Source organism: Octopus bimaculoides, chromosome 4 (assembly GCF_046866305.1).
Source record: "Octopus bimaculoides isolate indiv1 chromosome 4, ASM4686630v1, whole genome shotgun sequence".
Classification (NCBI taxonomy): domain Eukaryota; kingdom Metazoa; phylum Mollusca; class Cephalopoda; order Octopoda; family Octopodidae; genus Octopus; species Octopus bimaculoides.
The window spans coordinates 142,183,220-142,205,893 of NC_142931.1; the positions used below are offsets into that span (position 1 = coordinate 142,183,220).

General features: G+C 35.7%; 1 protein-coding gene across 6 annotated transcripts in view; it reads right to left on the bottom strand.

Annotated features, from left to right (window-relative positions):
- LOC106881375 (YTH domain-containing family protein 2) overlaps window positions 1-22,674 on the bottom strand; it is an 80,162-nt gene that overhangs the window by 40,409 nt on the left and 17,079 nt on the right. For 4 of the 6 annotated variants that reach the window (XM_089351584.1, XM_052967530.2, XM_089351585.1 and 1 more), the window contains exons 2-4: window positions 6,099-6,123; window positions 4,852-4,919; window positions 1,057-1,095 (exon numbers count right to left, since the gene is read on the bottom strand). In XM_089351584.1, the coding sequence (XP_089207710.1) occupies window positions 1,057-1,095; window positions 4,852-4,919; window positions 6,099-6,123 (132 nt within the window). Of the gene's footprint in view, window positions 1-1,056; window positions 1,096-4,851; window positions 4,920-6,098; window positions 6,124-22,255; window positions 22,351-22,674 lie in introns of those variants that run through there. The other 2 variants (XM_014931739.3, XM_052967529.2) reach the window with 1 other exon arrangement.

A 22,674-nucleotide genomic window follows, 5' to 3' on the forward strand; every position in this document is an offset into this window, starting at 1 on the left:
TGAGGGTGTAATGGGTGCTTTTACGTACCACTGGCATGGGTGGCATTTGCATGACACCAGCATCTGCCACAACTGCAATTTTGCTTGGCTTAATGGGTCTTCTTCAAGCATGACATAATGCCAAAGGTCTTGGTCATTGCCTCTGTGAGGCCCAACACTCGAAAAGAACTTGGCCACTGCCTCTAGAGGCCCAATACACAAAAGGAACTCAGCCACTTTCTAACAAGTTTTCTGCATATATATATATATATATATATATTCCGCATATATATGACCCCTAACATCAATCATTAGTACTTGTTTTTTTTTTTATGTTCAAGCCTGCAGGTGTTTGGCTGTTTCTGCACATTGAAACACTCACATAAATAACTAAGAGCAGCTGTTGCATTGTGTGGAAGCTGTTTCTGCAACCACTTACACATGGTGTCAGAATAACACTAATTTCAGATAAAATAATTCCAAGCAAATCACATTACAAAATGATAGCACTTTAATAAAAGTATCTTTAGGCTATTACTCAAGAAGTTTAGCCATTCAACCAACTCATGCCCTTGCCTGCCTCTAAAGTTTTGTCCTCTCTCCGTTTCCAACCATTTTTTTTCTTCTTTTAAGTTTAGCTTAAAGTTACCACAATATAGAATAGCAAAAATCAGACAGCCACACATTAATAAGATACTGGTCTATCAAATTTAGTCTCTCAAGTTCAAAATCCTGGAGGAATTTTCATTGCCTGGAGACAAGAGTGTTTACTAGATTGTAAGACAAGTACCATTTCTAAACAAAAAAAAAAATTAAGGTATTGAAGAAATGAAAACTACATAATAATAGTTTTGGCACAAGGTTATGTTTTGTGTGAAAAGTGTAGTTAGATATATTGACTGCATTACATTGCCTGGTGCTTATTCTAATGACCCTGGCTTGATGAGATGAGGTACAATATCAATCACAGCAGTATCTGAACTGAATGTAATACTGCAAAGCATTATATTCAGTTCTTCACTGTTCCCACAACAAATAGTAATAATAATAATACAAAATAAGAGAAATCATTCTAACCTGGTTAGACTGGAGACAACTTCGCAGATAAGCTGAGTCCTATAAAAACAAAATATTAAATATTAAATTACAAAACAACAAAACACATATATCAATGAAGGATAAGCAAAGGGAAGAGACATGAATGTAATTAGTTAATTTCAGTTTATATAATGACAATGCATGGTTTAACTTTCCCCTGAACCTCCAGAGCAAACAACAGACATCAAGGAATAATATGAACCCTCCACCTCACAAGGCCCAGGCCTAATTTTCATAAAAAGGTTCATCATTCAATCAAATCTAGTTTATAACTGGGAGTTATTTTATTGATCCATAACCTAATGGTAAAATTTAAGTCAATTGTTGTAGTATTTGATGTCAAAAGAGTTGGCTGAAATAGTCATCCAGTCTGATACTGTCTTGAAGCCAATGCATTTAACTAAACAAACAAAGAATTTTAATAACCGAAACATCAGTACTTTCCTATCATTGACAGCCAATTACATATTTACAAAAGGATTAATGAATAAACTATAACAGACACTCATGAGATAGGTGTCGAAGACGAAAAAGGGTAAGGAATTGAGTGGTTGTTTCCTTCTGTGAAAGGAATTTTTATCCAACCAATATTTTTTTTTTATTTTTTGCCCTCCAATTTCATGCACTTTTGCAATAAATTTTTACTGGTATTTTTCTCTCTGAGGAACTAATACCGATTTCAAAACTCAAACGATCAACTATTACACACATTTCATGAGTGTAATAGTAGATTTACTAATACATTAGTAAAGAAAAAAACTGGCTGTTGATAATAGGTTACTAAGGATTCAGAATTACATTAAAATAGTTGCTTTTTTGAAATCATACAAACACAAAAAGGTGTTAGATCCTCAACAAACCCATACTTCTTGCTCACCCTATTCTCTTTTTTCTTTTTAAGCAGGTTACATCGTAGCATACTAGGGTAAAAACCAATCAGATTATATATAAAATGAGTGCATGTTGATCTAAGTACAAAATAGTTTCGGTTTCCCAAATTGCAAATAGACTTTCCCTAGCTGACTGTCCTACTCTAATTATAGAGAAAAAAAAATCTGATAAAGAATGTCCAGATTATGGAAAGGAAATATTTATAACAGATTATTAATTATTTAAGTCTTCCGGTACATTTAAGCTACTTCTTCATTAAGGATCTATGCTCATAATAATAATAATAAAAAAGATTAAAAAACGTTCACTGCCACAGGAGTCATGCAACAACATGTCAATTCATGTCAAATCAAGTTTAAGCTAAGACAACAGACAAAAAATGCACATCCACAACAGTTTCCTGCTTATTACAAAAGCTACTCAATGGAAACATAACTTTAACTTCTGCACACATACAACATAGAGTAGAGACTGAGAGAGAAGGAACATCATCCATACTCAATACAAAGGGAATGTGAAAGAACAACAGATCGGTTGACTAATTAAGCTGAAGATTTGTCCAATAGCAAAATATAGTTAGAATAAAATTTGACTAGAAAAACAAACAAAAAAAATTTTTTTAAATAAGAAAATAAAATAAAGAGAGAAATGAAGATTCGTGCAAAATGGAATTATAATTCCTGATAACAGATAATACAATTATTTACCAAAGAATAAATATGTTGACCAACCATGGCTTGCTTCTTTTGGAGAAATAAGCAAGTCTATAGTGGAAGCTATCTGACATTTTGAATTCATATTAAACTCAGAAGTATGTCTAAGCATCACACATTAATATATTAATCTGTTTATTCCTTATTTTATCACAAAAATTACAAAATTACAAGTTACCAAATTCAACAGATGTAATATTTTTCCTGAAACCTCTTAGAGACATACATACATCTTTGACAAGTTAAAATTATATTTTGAACTTTATCATAGCCTGATCCCAAATACGAAACTGGTCAAGTTCTTAATGACTTATTTTACATTATTTTTGTCAGGTCGCTCTTGAGCGCTACTGGTAACACCTGTCACATGGTTGGGTCATCGGCGACTAAACTGGCAACCCCATCAAGCTTGCTTGGTGAGGAGAGTGATTGTTGGACACCCTGCAGGACGAAAAATAAGACCCATCAAAGGGCAGAAGAACTACTGTGTCGTCAACAGCCAATTCAACAAGTACCTTGTTGTGGTGAAGTGCCTGTATGCTCCATTGACCTGGAGAGCAATGCTGGAGGGAAAAAAATCTTCAGGCAGGTTTTACCAGGCCAGACAAGTCAAAGGGTAAGAGACAGACAAAACCGTAACGACAATAAATTGAAGCGTTGGCAGCAGGGCAAGGATTTAGCTATCGGCAGGACCAAACAGATCAGATTCCTGGCTTTGAACTAGCAGGATGTCATGCAGAGAATCTTGAATACAAGACAGTGGATGAGACCCTAATATTCCTAGTTAGATGGAAACTGTGAGACCACATGGAGCAGCGCCTTGTGACTCCTATAGTATGCGCAACCGAATGAGATTTACATAATTACACTTACAAAACATCAGATGCTTCACAAAATGGAAAAGTATGCTAGCCAGAGCTTAATAAATGTCATCTATAATCTTACTCACTAACCCAAATGAAGTGGAATCAAAGTTAGCTTTTCAGTTTTTGATTTCTTATAATATACAAACCAATGATAAAAACAGTAGCTGTCGTAACACATTGCAAATATGAAACTGAGAATGAAAATAAATTTCAAAAAATACAGTTATTTAAAATCTCCATGTCCTCATCATGGTTTTAGGGTGCTTTTTCTCTGTTCTGGTATAAGGCTGGACTGGTCAACAATACAGTAAATTTCCACAAATGCTCAAATCCTGTTATCTCTCATCTGTGAACTTAATAATGTTCTGAAGCTGTGTCAGTTTCTTCTTCAGATACCTCAACTGTGGGCGTCCACCAAGCTTTCATGTCATTGCAATGTAACCATGTCCCCTGCTACATTGACCGAACAATTTTTCATCCTCGGCTGTTATTGTTATTTTTGAATATTGTATTATTGAATAGAAAAAAAAATTAAAAAAACAAAACCAAGCTATAATAATAAAAATCAGGATTTACCCTTCTTAATCACAAGATTACACAACCAATAACATCATGATACCATTTTAAGTATTTTTTTTTATTATGTAAATTACCAACAGTAAATTGAGTAAATTTAAGACACTACTTTCCAAGTCATAGGACTCAGAGCCAGTCACCCAGTTTCCTGAAAAGTGCCTCAGATCGCAACACAGCCAATGAACAGGGTTTAAGGCAGACAAATCAGTCGATCTCCAATTCCAATGAGTAATTTGTTTGCCAACCAATGGAATAATTTACTCATTGAAGGTGAGTAATTAGCATTAGCTGAGTATTCCATATACATGTACTCTTAATGGATGTTTCAGGCAGAATCAACGAGATGCAGAATGTGACAAAATTAGACTTTGTTGAATTACAGGTACAATCCATCCAGCAGGCTCTGGCAGTTTCCATCTCCCCCATTTCACTCACAAATTATGCATCAAATATAAAGCTTTGGTGAAAAAAAAAACCACTTGTCCAGGATGCTCTGCAGTGGAACTGAACCCAGGGCTTTGTGATTGCAATGTGAACTTCTTTAATCATTCTGCCATGTTGCATCCCAAAGAGAGGCAAGTATCAAATAATAATAATAATAATAATGATAATAAACATATATTAAAGCATATAAATAAACAGCAATAATGTATGAATCATAATTGTACAATGTAAATAAAACTGTTTTTCAAGGTTGCAAACAAAATAACATCCAAAACGATGCTTACTTGTTGAGGTTGATGCAAATAATGATCGAAGTCCTCGTTTTTTACTTCTTTTGCTGAGCCATTGGCCACTGGAAAAATTGAAAAAAAACAGTTTATTGTTATTAGGTAAACTGGAAAAGAATGCAGCAGAATAATAAATGCTAATGAATTACATCTGAACATCACTGAGAGACAAAACAATTTTACAATGAATCTTAATACTGTTTATTGCTATTAAAAAGTCATTAAATTTGAAGATGGTCCTTTTAATGAAAGAGATAGTGTATTTATATTCAATGACAAATTGTCCAGTCAACCAGTCAATCTCACATTTACATCTCATGCAATCCATTAGAATTTCTCGGATGGATTTCCAAAATTCGGAGTAAATTCGAGGAACAAACATTGTAAGTTTGACTGACCACATCAGGCCCACCAAAGATTCTGTTTTATGTTCAAATTTGCCAGATCAAACCTCTGACACCTACCCTACAATATCATTCTAAAAATAAACAATCACAACACTGAAAGCTACAGGATAACGCATGAGTAATTCAAAACAACGTGAATAAATATGCATTACATTTGACAGAGTAATCTGAATGCTAAAGGGTTAAAGTAATGGATTTCTGACCACATCGGCTTCAAGTTCAAAACTTCATGACTGAAATCATTCACATTATTTAATGCCCACTTTTCCATGCTTGCAAACGGAAGACTGGCACTCTAATGATTCTGCCAGCTCACCATAGTAATAATAATAATAATACTAATCTCCTACACCAATATAAGGTTACCAACCTGTAGAAAGATAGATTTAATACACTCTCAGCTTATTCAATTAATTAATCCCTTCTATTATTCCCAATGGCTACAATGTTAGAACAAAAATAATTTCTATCACAGGCACAGGACTCCAGGGTTCATTCTTTTTGTATGGGGGTGGGGAAATATTAATAGAAGCAAGCTCCCAGTGAGCCAAGACCAAAGATCTTGACACAATTTCAGATGGTAAAGTAATTTCCACTTCATTTAAGCTACTAATTAACATCTTTTGAGGAAAACAATGCTTCATTTCTCATAAAGAAAAACAGAACCCAAAAGGCCTTGTGTCAAATCAAACGAAACAATATTTCAATACTCAAAATAATAATAACATAAAGAAAACACTGATGCTTGAAAAGGAGAGAGAGAGAGAGAGAGAGAGAGAGAGAGAGAGAAAGAGAGAGAGAGAGAGAGAGAGAAGAAAAAGAAAAGAAATTAAATACCTTGATTTGCTTGACCTTTTGCTCTCTGGTGTTTCATGGACAATGTTGGAGAAAAAAAATGAAAGATATTTATTAGAAAATGAAAGGACAAGAGATTAACATAACATTTAGTCATTAAGCATAATGCATCATGATTTAAAGGAACCACTTTGTGTCATACAAGAACCAACAGAAGATGCAAACTATTCAGATCTTTTCAAATAAAAAATATATACATAGTTGCGTTTCAGATATATTACTTCTGCTTGTTTGGACAAAAGATTTTCTTTTTTTATAAACCCTTTTGATACCAACCTACCTGAAACCAGAGCTGGTTGTTTTAAAGTGATCTAAATTAAAACCTGCCTTCAAAACTTCAAGTTAATTCATGTTCCAGGAACCAGTATAAAACAGATTATTTTGCTAAATTATTCAATAGTTTCAAAATAACTGAACCAAAGACAGTGTATTTCAATTGAAATATGGCAACAAAAGGGGGTTAAGTTGACTGTTTGGTTTTTAAACAACTAAGCAATGTGTATGTGTGTGTGTGTTCTATTGTTGACAGGACACAGTTCCGCTACTACAGACATATGAAAGGTGTGTTTGTGTAGGTGTGTGTGTGAGCATGTAATCCCCTAAACCAATATTTTATTTTTCTATTCCGAAAGAGATGATAAATAATAAGAAATATTCGATATAGACAATCTTTTTGTTAAGATCCAATGTATCATTCTTCTTACCAGCTTACTGAAGCACCATTAACAGTATTAAAAGCAATAAATAAGTGGAAAATGTTTCAAGGTGGTGAGCTGGCAGAAATGTTACCCTGCCGGGCGAAATGCTTAGTGGTATTCCGTCTGCCGCTACGTTCTGAGTTCAAATTCTGCTGAGGTCGACTACGCCTTCCATCCTTTCGGGGTCGATAAATTAAGTACCAGTTACGCACTGGGGTAGATGTAATCGACTTAATCCCTTTGTCTGTCCTTGTTTGTCCCCTCTATGTTTAGCCCCTTGTGGGCAATAAAAAAATAAGAAAATGTTTCACCAACAACAATTTTACAAGATGGAACTAAATATTCAAGAGTTATATTTAATTTGGGAATAAGAATATATACAAGTTGATGCCATATTTTTAATGTATATAAACTGGCATTCAAAAAGTTTACAGGCATGGCTGTGTAGTAAGAAGCCTGCTTTCCAACCACATGGCTCCAGGTTCAGTCCCACTGTATGGCACTTCGGGCAAGTGTCTTAATATAGCTCAGGTTGACCAAAGCCCTGTGAGTGGATATGGTAGATGGAAACTGAAAGAAGGCTGTTACATATATATATATATATTCATGCAAACACCTGTGTGTGCGTGTGTGTGTCTTTGTGCCTGTACCTGCACCCCCATCACCACTATAGCTTGACAACTGGTGTCGGTGTGTTTAAATTCTTGTAACTTAACAATTTGGCAAAAGACACCGATAGAATAAGTGCTAGGCTTTAATAAAAGAAAAGTCCTGGGGTCAATTCGTTCAACTAAAACCCTTCCAGGTGGTGTCCCAGCATAGCCACAATCTAATGACTGAAACAAGTAAAAAAACAACAACAAAAGGTTACAAATTCATGTGTGTGTATGTTTGCACATGCATGCACATGTGCCTTGGACATCGTTTTACGTCCTCCTTCCATGCTGGCATGGGTTGGACGGTTTCACAGGAGCTGGCCAGGCAGGAGCCTTCACCAGACTTGTGTGTTTGTTTTGGCAGGGATTTTACGGCTGGTTCTCACAACTTTTATTTGATGCATTGTATACAAGGCCCACATAATGATGCCAGTTGTAATTATAGAAAAGCACATTATTAAGAAACTGGTCATATCATTTGATATATTCGAGAGAGAGAAACATACTGGTTGTAATAGCAGACATGTGATATGAACAGATAAATGTAAAGTTCTAAATGAACGGCACCAATTTAAGTGTTAGAGGTACACTATGGAAAACTTAAGGTAATATATACTACAAAAAATAAACACACACACACAAGCAAAAGAAACCAATGGTAATGAGGTTACTTTAACTGAAAGAGATTTTATACATGCAACCTTTTTAACTTCTGTCCAAATTATATTAAAAAAATATGAGTGGTAAATATACATTGGATAACAACTATTTCTGGAATGATTTACAGAATGGAATGTGCAAAAAATTTCATGCCTACATTCCTGAGGGGGTGTGTGCGTGTGTGAAAGAGAGAGGGGGAGACAGAGAGGAATGGGGGGGAGAAAGAGAGAGGAAATAAGTATTATATAGATTTTAAAAAGGACAAGTAACTCAAGTGCACAACGCCAAAATGAGAAAATGTTTGTCATAGATAAGTGTAACAAGGTCTTGAATTCAAAATTGGTCAAATCAATTCTTTTATATAGATCTAGAAGCGATATGTTTCAAAAATAAACATTTCCCATCATGTAAATGTTTTCCATTGCCACATGAGGATCCATGGGGCTGGTGCTTCATTTAATTGTATTAAACAAGGATTTCATCTCTTTCCACTTGAAAAAGATGTCACTATGTCAGAGAGGATATTTCCAGCTGATCTAGCATCTATTCCAGACAATGAGGCTGACACACATATAGATAATGGTGCTTTCCTTTTATCGGCAGCCAACTATTTACTGTAGGATAAATAAATAAACTATTACACTCATGAGACATGTAATAGTTGATCAGTAGACTTTCAGGATAGCTATCACTACCTCGTGGAGAAGGAAAAGCACAATGAACTATATATATATATAAATCAGTGTTCAAATGAGCAGCAGCACTAGATGTGACTCCAAAAGCTACATTACCAATATAATCCATTATATAAAAGAAGCTGATGCAACAAAACAATAACATTTAAAAAGAGAATAATATATTGACAGGTAAAGACTAATCCAGCCCTTGTGCCCCACTGAGAGAAAATTTACAAGCTAAGGAGCAAAACATTTGTGACCCTAATATATTTGCTGATGATACAGAAGGGATTGCAACTTTGTGATGGATTCAGAGGAAGAACTTGCAATAATACCTCCTAGTAATCTCCAATGTTTATTTCATCTACTGGGCAGGTTATACGCTATTATACTCCAGAATATAAAATGTAATTTTAAGTTTTAAAAAGGGACTGCAATCATGTAGCTTTATGTCTAAAATAATAAAAATAAATGCGCCCTTTTAAAGCCTAGCCAGGCTCATGGGCCCGGTCTCCCTGTTTCAATGGCATATGTGCTCCCCAGCTGGACGGGACGCCAGTCCATCGCAGCGTTACTCATTTTTGCCAGCTGAGTGGACTGGAGAAACGTGAAATGAAGTGTTTTGCTCAAGAACACAACACGTCGCCCGGTTCAGGAATCAAAACCACAATTTTACGATCATGATGCTGACACCCTAACCACTAAGCCACGCGCCTCCACAGCTCTATGTCTAAACAAAGAGGAATTTTTTCTTTATTACTTTTTAATTGTTTTGTAACAATATTTGTTAAAAAAACACGGTTCAATAAATTTTTAAAATATGAAGAAGTTATTAAAATAACTCATTTATTAAGCTGATGTTTGGAATATAAATTAGCAGGAACATTTGATGGAAGGTTTCAATCAGGATCACTTTAAAACAGGGAATGCGTTTCATAGAATCAGACGGGTTGGCATCATCATCATCGTTTAACGTCCGCTTTCCATGCTAGCATGGGTTGGACGATTTGACTGAGGACTGGTGAAACCGGATGGCAACACCAGGCTCCAGTCTGATTTGGCAGAGTTTCTACAGCTGGATGCCCTTCCTAACGCCAACCACTCAGAGAGTGTAGTGGGTGCTTTTACGTGTCACCCGCACGAAAACGGCCACGAAAATGGTTAATATCTTATCTTGTTAAACAACCAATTAACACAAACAGTCAGTTTTGCTGCGTTTAATAATACAGGCATGTATCCAAAAATAAAAAAAAATTACCTCTCCATAGAATTATAAATGCACAACACTGAATTTTTCAACTGCATTTAAATATAAGATCTATTAAAGTCAGCAAACACCCACAATTATGAAAGAGGAAGAAATTTTAAGCAATTTTATAATTAATAAAACCGATACCAAATCAGCCATGAATTGCAATTTACAGTAGTATCATAGAACAGTTGATGAACAAATCGTTAATGAATTCAAATTAAGTTGTATGAATAATTTCTGGAAACCAGAGCATCCACCTTAGTTTTCCTTTATAACAACTGTCCTGCAACAATTTAAATTAAATATTAACCACATTAATTTACACATAATTAACCTCTATTGTCTAGTCCGAGGGAACCACAAGAGGAGTACATAGAAAAGTTCTAAAGCAATGGAATTTATTTTTAAAAATGCAAACAAGCCAACAAGAGAAGCTTTGCAGGACATTCAGCCTGTAAAAGCAGCAACAAATTCCCCTCAAACCTCAATCCAGGGACATCAGATCTAATTCAGAGTACACTATACCTTAATTACAAAAGAGAGAAAGAAAGAAAGATTGGATAGCTTGATGAGGGTCCTCAAATGAAACAACAAAACCTCCAAACACTGGTTGTTGATATTTCCTAAACGAATCAACAGTATCTCCAAAGAAGTAAATAGTGGTGATGAGGTGTCCAGGTGGTATCTCAAGGTAAATAAGGTGAGAAGTGAGTTGGGACGGACAAACTAGGAAAGTGAGTAGGCAGGACTTTGCAGATATATGTGTACACACACACACAGCAGACTTGGTAAAGTTTCTGCATACCAAATTCAAAAAGCATTGTAGATTTAAAGGTGGAGCCAAAGGATCTACTATGAAGGAATAGGTGGTCATCATTGGATTCAATGGACATCTGTAAAGAAAAAAATAACTAAAAGTGCTCACATGCTCTAAACTATCCAACTCTACTTGTCTGGTGCACTTAACATTATGAAGTACAGTAAGTAGGATCGCATAACAATATTCTTAGGAAATGTAGGTTGTGGTGGTGATGGTGGGACTAAGAACGTAACAAAATTCTATGTATGTGAGTATTGAGCATAACTGCAAAATTGTGAATGGAATCCTAACATATTGTAACAAATTTTGGTGCACATTAAAAATGAATAATAATTAGAATGGAACAAAATTTCCTCTTGTTTATTTAGTTGAAAAAAATTCAGTATTATGTGTATTAATATACATGTAACAGAATAAAGGTTCAATCCAAACTATAACAAAATGAAAAGATAGCATCATCTAAATAAATGAATCTTTTATCTTTCGCTCGCTTCAGTCATTAGACAAAGGCCATGCTGGGGCACTGCTTTGAAGAATTTTAGCCAATGAATCAACCCCATACTTAATTTTTTAAGCCTGGTATTTATTTTATCGGTCTCTTTTGCTGAACTGCAAGCGATGAAGATGTAAACACACCAACACCGGTTGTCAAGCAGTGGTGGAGGGACAAACATACATACACACACATATGTACAACAGGCTTCTTTCAGTTTCTACCAAATTAACAAATTAATTTACAAGGCTTTAGTCAACCTCTGGCTACAGTGGAAGACATTTGCTCAAGGTGTTGTGCAGTGGGACTGAACCTGGAACCATGTGGTTGGGAATCAAACTTCTTACCACACTGCCACGCCTGCACCTAAATAGATTGTAAACATGGTTTCATACTTTGTTGTCGTGTTCAGATTTAGTCCAAAAGTTAGAGCAAAAGCACCATGAGCTTTACAAATGTCTGAGACAATATGGAGTTAGTTTACTTGTAATGTAACCTGAAGACTGCTTTATTAGCCAACAGTGCTAAGCTGAAATACCACCGACACTGAACAGGGATTCTCTCAGTGAAGGGGAACCATGCAGCTATGCAAATGTATGTGCAGGACTGGCCAAAATTCTTTCAAAGAAGATTAGCAGCTGCCCATTCATGAAATTCACCGGATGTCTATCCAAAGGAAATGCCACCAATTTGGGCAGATACAGTTTAACATCAATGTTGTTGCAGGCACTGCTCTCAACATGCAAATCATCACTTTAATGTCCCCTTTTGCCTGCTTGTATGGGTCAGAGTTTATTGAAGTAGATAATTTACAACCAGATGCCCTTCCGGTCTCAACCTTTGCCTACATCGAAACAAGGTAATGTTTTCGCAGGACATTGGAAATAAACAACATTGTTTGTATGACAGTGACACTCATTTACATATACGATAGGCTTCTTTCAGTTTCCATCTACCAAATCTACTCACAATGCTTTGTTTGGCCTGGAACTGTAGTGGAAGACACTCACCCAAGTTGCAAATATCCTTTTCTACTCTAGTCACCAGGCCCGAAATTTTGGGGGAGGGGCTAGTCAACTAGATTGACCCCAGTACGCAACTGGTACTTAATTTACCAACCCGCCAAAAGTATGAAAGGCAATTTGAACTCAGAACGTAAAGACAGACGAAATACCGCTAAGAATTTCGCCCACCATTACTAACGTTTCTGCCAGCTCACAACCTTCCAAGGTGCAAATATTATCAAGTAAATAAACAATCTAATCCAGATCTCTAACCCCCAACACCAAGATCATTATTCAAATTCCTTATAAAAGAAGGGTAATCAGACTAAACACATGCCATAACAAAACTAATTACTGCACAAAAGGATAAGCTCTATGGCATTTTGTTCGACATTTATCTTTCAGTGACCAGTTTCTAATTATCTTTTTAATATTAATAGAGAACGCAGTTAAAAAAATGCCTCCTTTTCTATTTATTTTATTAGCCCAAATGCTATCAATATAATTGTTCAATTAGTGACATATTTAATATCTACCTGCATATCAAACAAAGACACCTTTATCTAAATAAAATGCTGGTGAGACCACAAAATGGTTATAAGGTTTTCTATTCCATACTTGTGAAACAATGAAAACAAAAACCTATAAGAAGGGTCTTCATGTACAACAATGCATTAAGTTGATATTTCAGAATTTCACATTAGAAGCTTAAAACTTGGTGTACATACGTATATATAGAGAGATAAACAGACAGGTACATACAAAGCCAGACAGATAGACAGATACATACAAAGGCAGACTGATAAGAGATAGATTAGTGTTTCTGAAACTAGGTAAATAATAGATATTACTAATACCATTGATTAATAACTTAAAGCTTGATTACGAGCATGTGAAAACAGTGACCAGAGAAGAATTTAGCCAACCATGCATAATTTCAATACCTTAACAGCTGAAGAGCTTGTTTAATATCTGCAACAGTATTTTCTCACATTCACTATTTCCTAAGACGACCTTACAACCTGTGTAAGGGTTTCAACAAAATCATAAAACTGGTTACTGAGCTGTTGTAAAAAAAAAGGATCTTTTCAAATTATCACAACTAAGTAAAATGAAATATCGATGGGACAGCTGTGTCGATATAGAGTTCACTTCATAACTATATGGTTTCAGACTTTAGTACCTGAATGGCCTCAGAGCAACCAATGTCTTCTGAGCAGAAGTGATAGAATTTGTATGGAAATCTATCATGTGTGTACATGTATGTTCACATCTGTGCTTCTTGGAGAGAGAAAAATTCGCTTCACTAAAAGCAGTGACCCTTTTTGCTATTTCTACTCTCAACAATTCAAGCACTGGCTTTGTGCTTTCAAAGATGTGTAGAATAAGAGTTCACTTGGAAGGGTTAGCAAAAGGAAGAGAATTTAGCTGTAAAACAAGGCCTCAATGATATATTTGTCTAAGGCAGCAAGCCAGCAGAATTGTTAGCATGTCGGACAAAATGTCTTGCAGCATTTTGTTCATATTTATGTTCTGAGTTCAAATGCTGCCGAGGTCAACTGTCTTTCATCCTTTCAGGGTTGATAAAATAAGTGCTGATTGAGTACTGGGGGTCAATGTGATTGATTTACCCCACCCCGAAATTGCTAAAATTTGAAATCAATAATAAATTTGTCTAATCCATACTAGTATGGAAAAATATAAAAGCAAACAATATACACACACGTGTGTGTGTGTGTGTGTGTGTGTGTGTGTGTAGAACACTTATTCTATGAGCAGATAATTCAAATGCTCAAACAACTGAATCCTCATCACAAACCTAATGGAGATCCATTTTCTCCATTATCATGTTATTAATCTTAGAATAAAGAAATAGCAAGCTTAAATATTACAACCCAGTTTTAATTCCCACTTAGGTGCAGGCATAACCGTGTAGTAAGAAGTTTGTTTCCCACGGTCATAGTTTTGGGTTCAGTTCCTTTGCATAGCACCTTGGGGAAGCGTCTTCCACCATAGCTCTGTGAGTCAATCTGGTAGATGGAAACTGAAAGAAGCCCGTCATATATTAGTGTGTGTGTGTATCTGATATCATGGGATAGCCGTAAGCAAGTGTCACTCTCATGCAAGCGGTGTCCTTTGTTTCCAGCCTGCCAAGACACATCAGGTCGTGGGGAATTATTACCTTACCTGGAAACAAGACAGACATCTGGTTGTGGAAAATCTGGCTCATGAAAATCCATCCAACTCATGCAAGCTTGGAAAAGTGAAGTTAAAACTATGATGATGACACCTGATAAGTAAATAATAATTCTTTCTACTATAGGCACAAGGGCTGAAATTTTGAGGGAGAGGCTGAGTCAATGACATCAACCCCATAAAGATATGGTACCTGACAAGGATTCTAGATTATTTTCCCTGTTTTTTTTTTTTTTATAACTTAATTTTTGAGAGTGGTCAGGTTAATTTTTAGTATTCTCATCTGTGAGATTGGTTGAGTTTATTTCAGATATTCTCATTTTAAAAATCATCTCTGGCTAATCGTTGAGAGGACGCTGGTGTTGCCTTGGCGGAAGTTTGCGCTCTCTGAGCACTCGTTTTATTAATTAATTTGCTGCTTTCTGGAATTAGCAGCCTTGATTGAGACCAAGCTCACCAGTAGTAGCAGATATTATCCCATGAAGTACAATCTCAGCCAACCATGGTACTGATTTCTCTTTTCTCTACTATGCTTCCCAGTACCCCCCCCCCCGCCCCGCCCCCTCCCTCTCACATGCCTTATTTTCTTCATTGATGTCATTTGAAAATATGGGAACTGGAACAAATTTTATATTCATAAGAACACAGGTTCTTTAATTGATCTGAGAAAATATGAGGGGGAAGACTAAACGAACTGATAAAGAGAGAAGGGTTGAGGAGAGGCAATTAACAAGCTCTAATTACATGACACAGCAGAAGCAGACTGCCATAAACATGTCTATAAAATCATTCTTGCCACACCTGTCAGGTGTTTGTTTTGTTTTGTTTTAAATAACTAATGACAGTAGATGTGAATTTATGCTTTGGATTACTGTACTGAAATGAGATTGATTTAAAAAAGAAAAAAAACTAACAATCAAAGAATTTCATATCAAACCCCCACCAAGTATCACAACAAAATATGAGAACATATTAGTTGTTATAGTTTCTAGTCAGAGGAAAATGGTCTCCAACTAATATACATTTAACAGTTATCTTAGAAAATAACAAGAGTTTCTTTTTTTTAAATGACACTTGTCTTTTTAGTGTTCAATAAATTACTACTGGACATAATAGCTTCCACTCTGACAAGTGACCTACTAAATCACCAATATCATATCAAACTGTTGCCACCAATGTATAAACGGTTCAGCAAATAAGAAGCTAAAAGAATCAACATAAACATGGCAGTGTGATAAAGCATTTCACTTCCCAACCATGCGGTTTTAGGTTCAGTCCCACTGCACAGCACTTTGGGCAGCTTCTACCATAGCTCCAAGCCAAACAAAACCTGTGAGAGAATTTGATCGATGGAACCCAAAAGGACCCTATCATATATCATCACTACTAGCATTTTTAACACCTACTTTTCCATGCTTGCATTGGTCAGCTGAAGTTTACTGAGTTTGACTTTGTATGACCGGATGCCCTCCCTGCTGCTAACTCTCACCTGTTTCCAAGCAAGGTAATAATTCCCTATGGCCAGAATATTGGAAATGAATGACACTGCCTGCATAACAATGACATTCGTCTGCAACTATCACTCAATGCCAAGACAAGGACACCCACATAAATATAAATACTCAATGCGCTTTTTTCAATTTCCATCTACACAATCCACCTTCAAGGCTTTGGTGAGCCAGGGGGTATAGTAGACGACAGTTGTCAAAGATGTCACACAGTAGAACTGAAGTCAAAACCATGTGGTGAGGAAGCAAGCTTTTTAACCATGTGGTGAGGAAGCAAGCTTTTTAACCATGTTTACATTTGTGCTTCTCCAAAAATCAATGAGCAGCAAGCAGTTATGTGGCTATCATTTTCCCAGCCAAGAAATAAACTGTTGATCTTTGCAACTTCAAAAGCATGTAGCATAAGAGATTCCTTATTGGAAAAAGTTAACAGTTATACCTAAACACTATTTGTCTAACCCATGCTAGCAGGGAAAAATCAACTTAATAAACAAACAGAAAGTGCAGAGAGAAGGATAAGTATTTCCATCTAAAGCAAAACGAAAACATCTTTTGTTTTTTCTTTTCTTTTACTTGTGTCAGATATTGAACTGTGGCCATGCTGGGGCACTGCCTGAAAGGTTTTAGTCAAACAGATCAACACTCATTTTAAGTCTGGTACTTATTCTATCAGTATCTTTTGCCAAACTGCTAATTTACAGGGGACATAAACAAATCATCATTAGTTGTCCCCACCCTCCAATTAATTAACTGCAGCAGCTGTCAACATTTATGAACCACATTTTCTATTTGTCTATCAACGATACATTTCTATCGATTGAGCCTATGCAGAGAATAATTCCGCTAATTCCTGGAATAATTTCTTTTTTTTCATACATATGTACATATTCTTCACACTTACTACGAGATTGTGACACAGAGGTTAAAAATCAATGAAATCAATCAAATAAGAAATCCAGATGCTATGTTAAATAAAACCCGTCCAATATGCACGGAGAAAATAAAATCTGAACTAAATGATGAAAATTAAAAACATAGAAGACGAAGACAATGTCTGAAGAAATATGAATATATAATTCTCAAAGTAGTTCGTTTCTAAGATTCACAACAAATGTAAGTTTAAGCTTGTCATCATATCAATACAGTAAAGAGGACAGATGTGCTCGTCTACACACACACAATATTCAATTTATTACGCAAATATAACTGGATGATTTTTTTAAAGAGCTAATTTGTACATGGACATAGTATTGTTTGCACAACTGGATCTCTTTACTACAATCAACAATAAAAGAGTAGCATCTATTTTTAGCCAAACGAAATTGAGACAAAATTCAAGTGACTTCCTCTCCGTATCTAATAAAGTTTGAATTCATTATCAGCAGTTAGTAATTACAACACCTAAAACTGTGTAGCATCATGACTTAAAAGATAGCCGAATCTACTCATCATTTACCGCTGCTTTCAATGTCTCTAACTCGTGGATCAAATTTAACTATCTAACAGTTATTTTGAAGATGTGTGTGAGACACAGAACATGTGTATGAGTGCGATAAGCACTGGGTGTCTGTAGAAAATGAACCAGGACATTGTTTTTATTTTAACCCTAGATAACCGATGACTGTCCACCCACATCCGATATGTAGAAATAATTAAAATACGTAAAACTAAAGGAATCTTTCCTGACCCGTCCCTCACAAAAAGAGCACCTGTTTACATCGACTAACTTCTGTATTGCCTTACACATTCAATATATATATATATATTTTAAATAAATGTTTAGTTTGAAAACCAGTGAAAGAGGAAGTAAGATTACATTAAGGCTGAATTAATGACTCAGAGGATCAAAACTAAGATTATCCACAAACGAGTAAATGAGACGAAAAAGGAGCTGACATACAAAGAGAACGAAAAAAGCATAAAAGACAAGGCGAAACTCTCCACTCCCCTATAAAGTAAAAATAATGAATGAAACGGACTCATGCGATATATGCTTGAGAAAATAGGAAATAGCGGGGGAAATGTGAAAGGAGAAGAGGACATTGGGCCTTCAATCGCATTATAAACTTGGGAAGGCACGGACGAAACTCTATCCGCTGCTTCTTTTATGCACGTACGCTGTACACACACACATATATATATATATATATATATATATAGGACACATGCAGCAAAGCATATGTTAACCCTTCATATAAATAAAATAAACTAAGCACAGTTCAATCTGACTTTAGTATTGAGGATGATGAAAAGATGTAAAAACTTTTGCAGAATTGTCGGAAACCAAAATAAACAAAGAAGATCAAAGACAGATTTAAAAAGAACTACTGAAGTATCAAAACTAGACTTTTCCTCAGCCATTAAGTCAAAAAGTTTGCGATGTCACAGAAAAGCGGTTGACAAAAAAAAAACGCCTTGAGATAGTAAGGTCTACGTTCAGAGCTCGAATCCCAGATTTTCTACTTCCGGGATACCTAAAATAAGTACCAGCCCATATAATCGATTGTATCTCTCGCCATTTACAATAATAGAAATTTTTTATGATGCAAATAATGTGGTTAAATTCAAACAACTAAAATGTCTTCTTAAATGTGGAGCCTTGTATCATTGAGCGCTGGTGGAGATAGAGTTAATCTGCCCAAAACAATGTCAGTTCGCTTACGAAAGCAGATTAAGGAAATGCAGGAAGATCACAACATGCTCTCTGCTCTTATGAGGTTTTCGTGTCGATGACATGACCGTTAGACTGGTCTATGGGATAGACAAAAAATAAAAAGCAAACAAAAAACACGTTAAAGCAATATTTCTGGGTTCGATCCTCGATAGAAGGTAGCTGCTTTGGCTTTGATGAATTTGACAAAGGGAATGTAGAACTACGGTCGTCACCACACAGGTCCCATTTTTGCAAAGAGAAAATAATTGTAAAAGCAATTTTCCATAGAGAACTGGCTTCATTTTGGGATAATACTAACTTTCGGCGAGACACAGACATTGCAATCATCTTATCATCTTGTATTTCTCTCCACATAACAGAAAAGCGAAAAAACAGTTTCCTTTGAGCCATCGAAAGCCTATACGTGGTCGTTCTGCTTGAAATAACAGCCAGACCGCTCAAATCACATCCTATCGTCTTAGAAGAGGACATGTTGGAAAAAGTGGTCCGAACATCTCAAGCACATAAGAAAAACAAAAAGACTGCAGTTGGATATATATATATGATCAGGTTTGTTCGATCAATGTTGACCTGGGGCGAAACAACCAAATTCTAAGCCTACAAGGCGAGATAGGAGAAGCAATGGAACTCCAAATAAATGACTTTTAGTATTTCAGCGCCCCTACTTTAAAAAAAAAATATTCAAACTAAACCCTTTTAAATTCTGCCCAGTACTGAAATCAAAACTCCACACCTTTGTTTAGTCTTAAAAAAAAAAGTAAAAGTAGAACAGTTATCATAATCATTATGATGATGATGACAATAACGAGAGAGCTTTGTGCAACGTTAAGATCTCAAGGAACCAAGAACGCAATGAGGTTTCTTCCTATTTCCAGTCGAAACCGCTTCCGACTGGTTGCCAAAGTCTAAGAGATAAAATTAAAGAAATGAAAAGCATGAACGTCGTCACATCGCCCTCTTAGTCTGCACTGAAATATTCCGAGTATTTATCGCTTATGTAAGAAATGAGAAATATCATTGTTATCTTTTTCTTCTTCCGATACGATAACCTAATAAACGAGTGGGTGTCAGTGGTTGATAAAACAAGAGTTGGTAGCAGTAGTAATAGAGGTGATGTGCTTGGTGGTCGTCACTCGACGCTACTAACACCATGGTTAGTTGGTGGTGGTTTACACAACCAACCAACCTATATCGATGACACCATTTATCACAACACAACTTATAACTTCATTATACACACACACATACAAACAAGCACGCATTAATTTCCAACGACATTCACACTGTTGTATCATTTTCAGAAAGTAAGTAATGGGTAACGAAGCCAATCCAACTAAGCAAACTATTAGTAGCCGCCGATAAGTAAAAGGAAGAAAAAAAAAGTCCATATCTTCTATGTAAAGTTTTACTAAAATACATACTTCGATATACAACCGTATATAAAAATATTTCTAATTCACGATCCTCGTCACTCGAAATACTTTTTTATTTGTAGTACCGAGACGAAGAGGGAAAAAGTTAAAAGTAAAACGTGTATGCGTGGCTACTGGTGTCATTAGCGATGGCCAACATTTTCGTGGAGAGAAAGAGGAGATATTTTATATATAAAATAACCACACACACGTATACGCACATACAAAAGCCATCAATAATTACAGAAGTCCTTTTTATTTTTTCCCCTTACTATATATATAATATATATATATACACACACAAATGAATATTAATGAAGGCCGTATACACACACAGTGTAAAGGCCTTGAAATTGATGGATGTATATATGTATGTCTGTGTGTGTGTGTCTATATATATATATATATATATATATATACACATATATATAACCAACTTGTTGGCTTCCTACTTAATAATATCTTATGCAGCCACCCAACACATTACCCACCGAACTCCCCGAGAGGGAAAATAAACTTATAGGCTTATTATTATAAATTAATAATTAACAAATGCTTCATGCTTTGAGACGAAAAGGCCTTTTCTTTCTGCAATCCTTGAAGTTAACGGGGATTATAACATGCAGATATCAAAATCTCTATAGCTGACAACACAAATTTTAAAGTATTTGTAACCCCTTTCAATGCATTTTGTTAATATCCATGAGATATTTATTTGTCTACCCTAGAACACTTTCAGTTGTCCATCTTCTACAGAGGCACTACCACCACAACCACCACATCGAATTTAAATTTATTTCTTTTAATCTTTTGTTTAACTTTCACCATCAACATTCTTTTAATTTCAAATAAAGATCTTTTTTTTTTTGTCTTTCTTAATCGGATGCGTATTGTATTTCGATCTGTTTGGCTCCGTATGAGTTTTTGAGGAGTTTTACAAATACAAAAAGGAGACAACCGAAGAAGAGAGGTGGGGGGAAAAAAACCAAAAAACGCCAGAGATTGAGTGACGTGTTGGAGGAATAAATAAATAAATGAAATTAATGAAAAAAGCAGAAAAATGTTTAGTTTAGTTCGACAAAAATCTCTGATAGATAAGTCCCGTGCTGCTATGGCGGGCGTTAGTTATGGCCGCTTCACAACTTCCTTTCCACCTTTTCCAACCAACAATTCACCACACTATCTCACTGCAAATAATTCATATATTATCACAGCTCAGCAGGCTGCAAACGAACGAAATACCACACAGCAAACAGCCTTTCTTCTTCCCTCCAAACTCTCTCTCACACACACACCTTTCGATGATCACGCACCCCTAATCCCAACAATTCGGTGTAATTATAGGAGGAGGGTAAGAAGAGAAAATGAAAAGAAAAGAGAGGGGTATCCTCTTGCATTGGATCGATTTAAAAACGCAACAGTGTTGCTACTGCAGGAAGAGGAAGGGAAAGAGAGGGAGAAATTGTAAGAGACATTGAAGTAGGAATATATAGAAGGAAAAAAATAACAAAGCAAAAACTATCAGATAAAGTTCCCAAACCAGTGCAATATGAGTTGTAATAATAATAATAATAATAATAGTGGTGGCGGTGAACGTGATGCCCGTGTGATCACCATATGTCAATGGCGGCGAAGGACTGACTCCACACATTGAAACTGACTACATACATACAAACAACAATGGCTGCAGAGAAAAAAAACACACACACCCCAAATATCACCTATTTTGAGTGTTTGAAAACTGGGATGAAGAGTTAAGAGGTGAAAGAACAACACGTAAGGTCAAAAACGATGACGAATGATGATGACATATCAACGAAAGGCTGCCATTTTCGTTTAGATAGCGCAATAAAGAAAAGCTAACTTAAACTCTTGAACACTAATTTAAGTGTGTGGCTTAAGTAACAGATAAGGAAGAAAGAAAAACAACAAAACAAAACAACCATTAGAGAGAAGACGAGTAAAACATATGCGATTCTTGATACTACCCTTTTTTAAATAAATCCAATTTAGATTGAATGGTAGACTGGATGAATATGAAGTAAAGGCCGTCCAACAAGAACGAGTAATTAATATTCAAAATGCTCACTTGGTAAACAGCTACCTCTCCCGACATCCTGCTTTTCAAGCCAGTTGGAACAGCACTGCTTACACAGTCGTCCAGATCATCCACGAAAATGAAGTAAAAAAGTTCTGACTGTCGTAAAAATGCAATCGAGAGGCTGTCGGCAATTAACAGCAACAACCACCACAACAGTGTGCGGGGAAATGAAATTCTGATGTGTGACTGGATAGAAACAGAGCGACAACGACCTGCCTTAAAAGAATACTGGGCTACTTCTATATATACATATTATATACACACACATTATATATACATATATATATATATTTGATTATTATTATATATATATATATATATTTGTATTATATATTAAAGTATCGTTTCTCCCTAGCAACAGACCATCGCCCGTCTACGTTACTTTATCGATCATCACTACCGCCGCC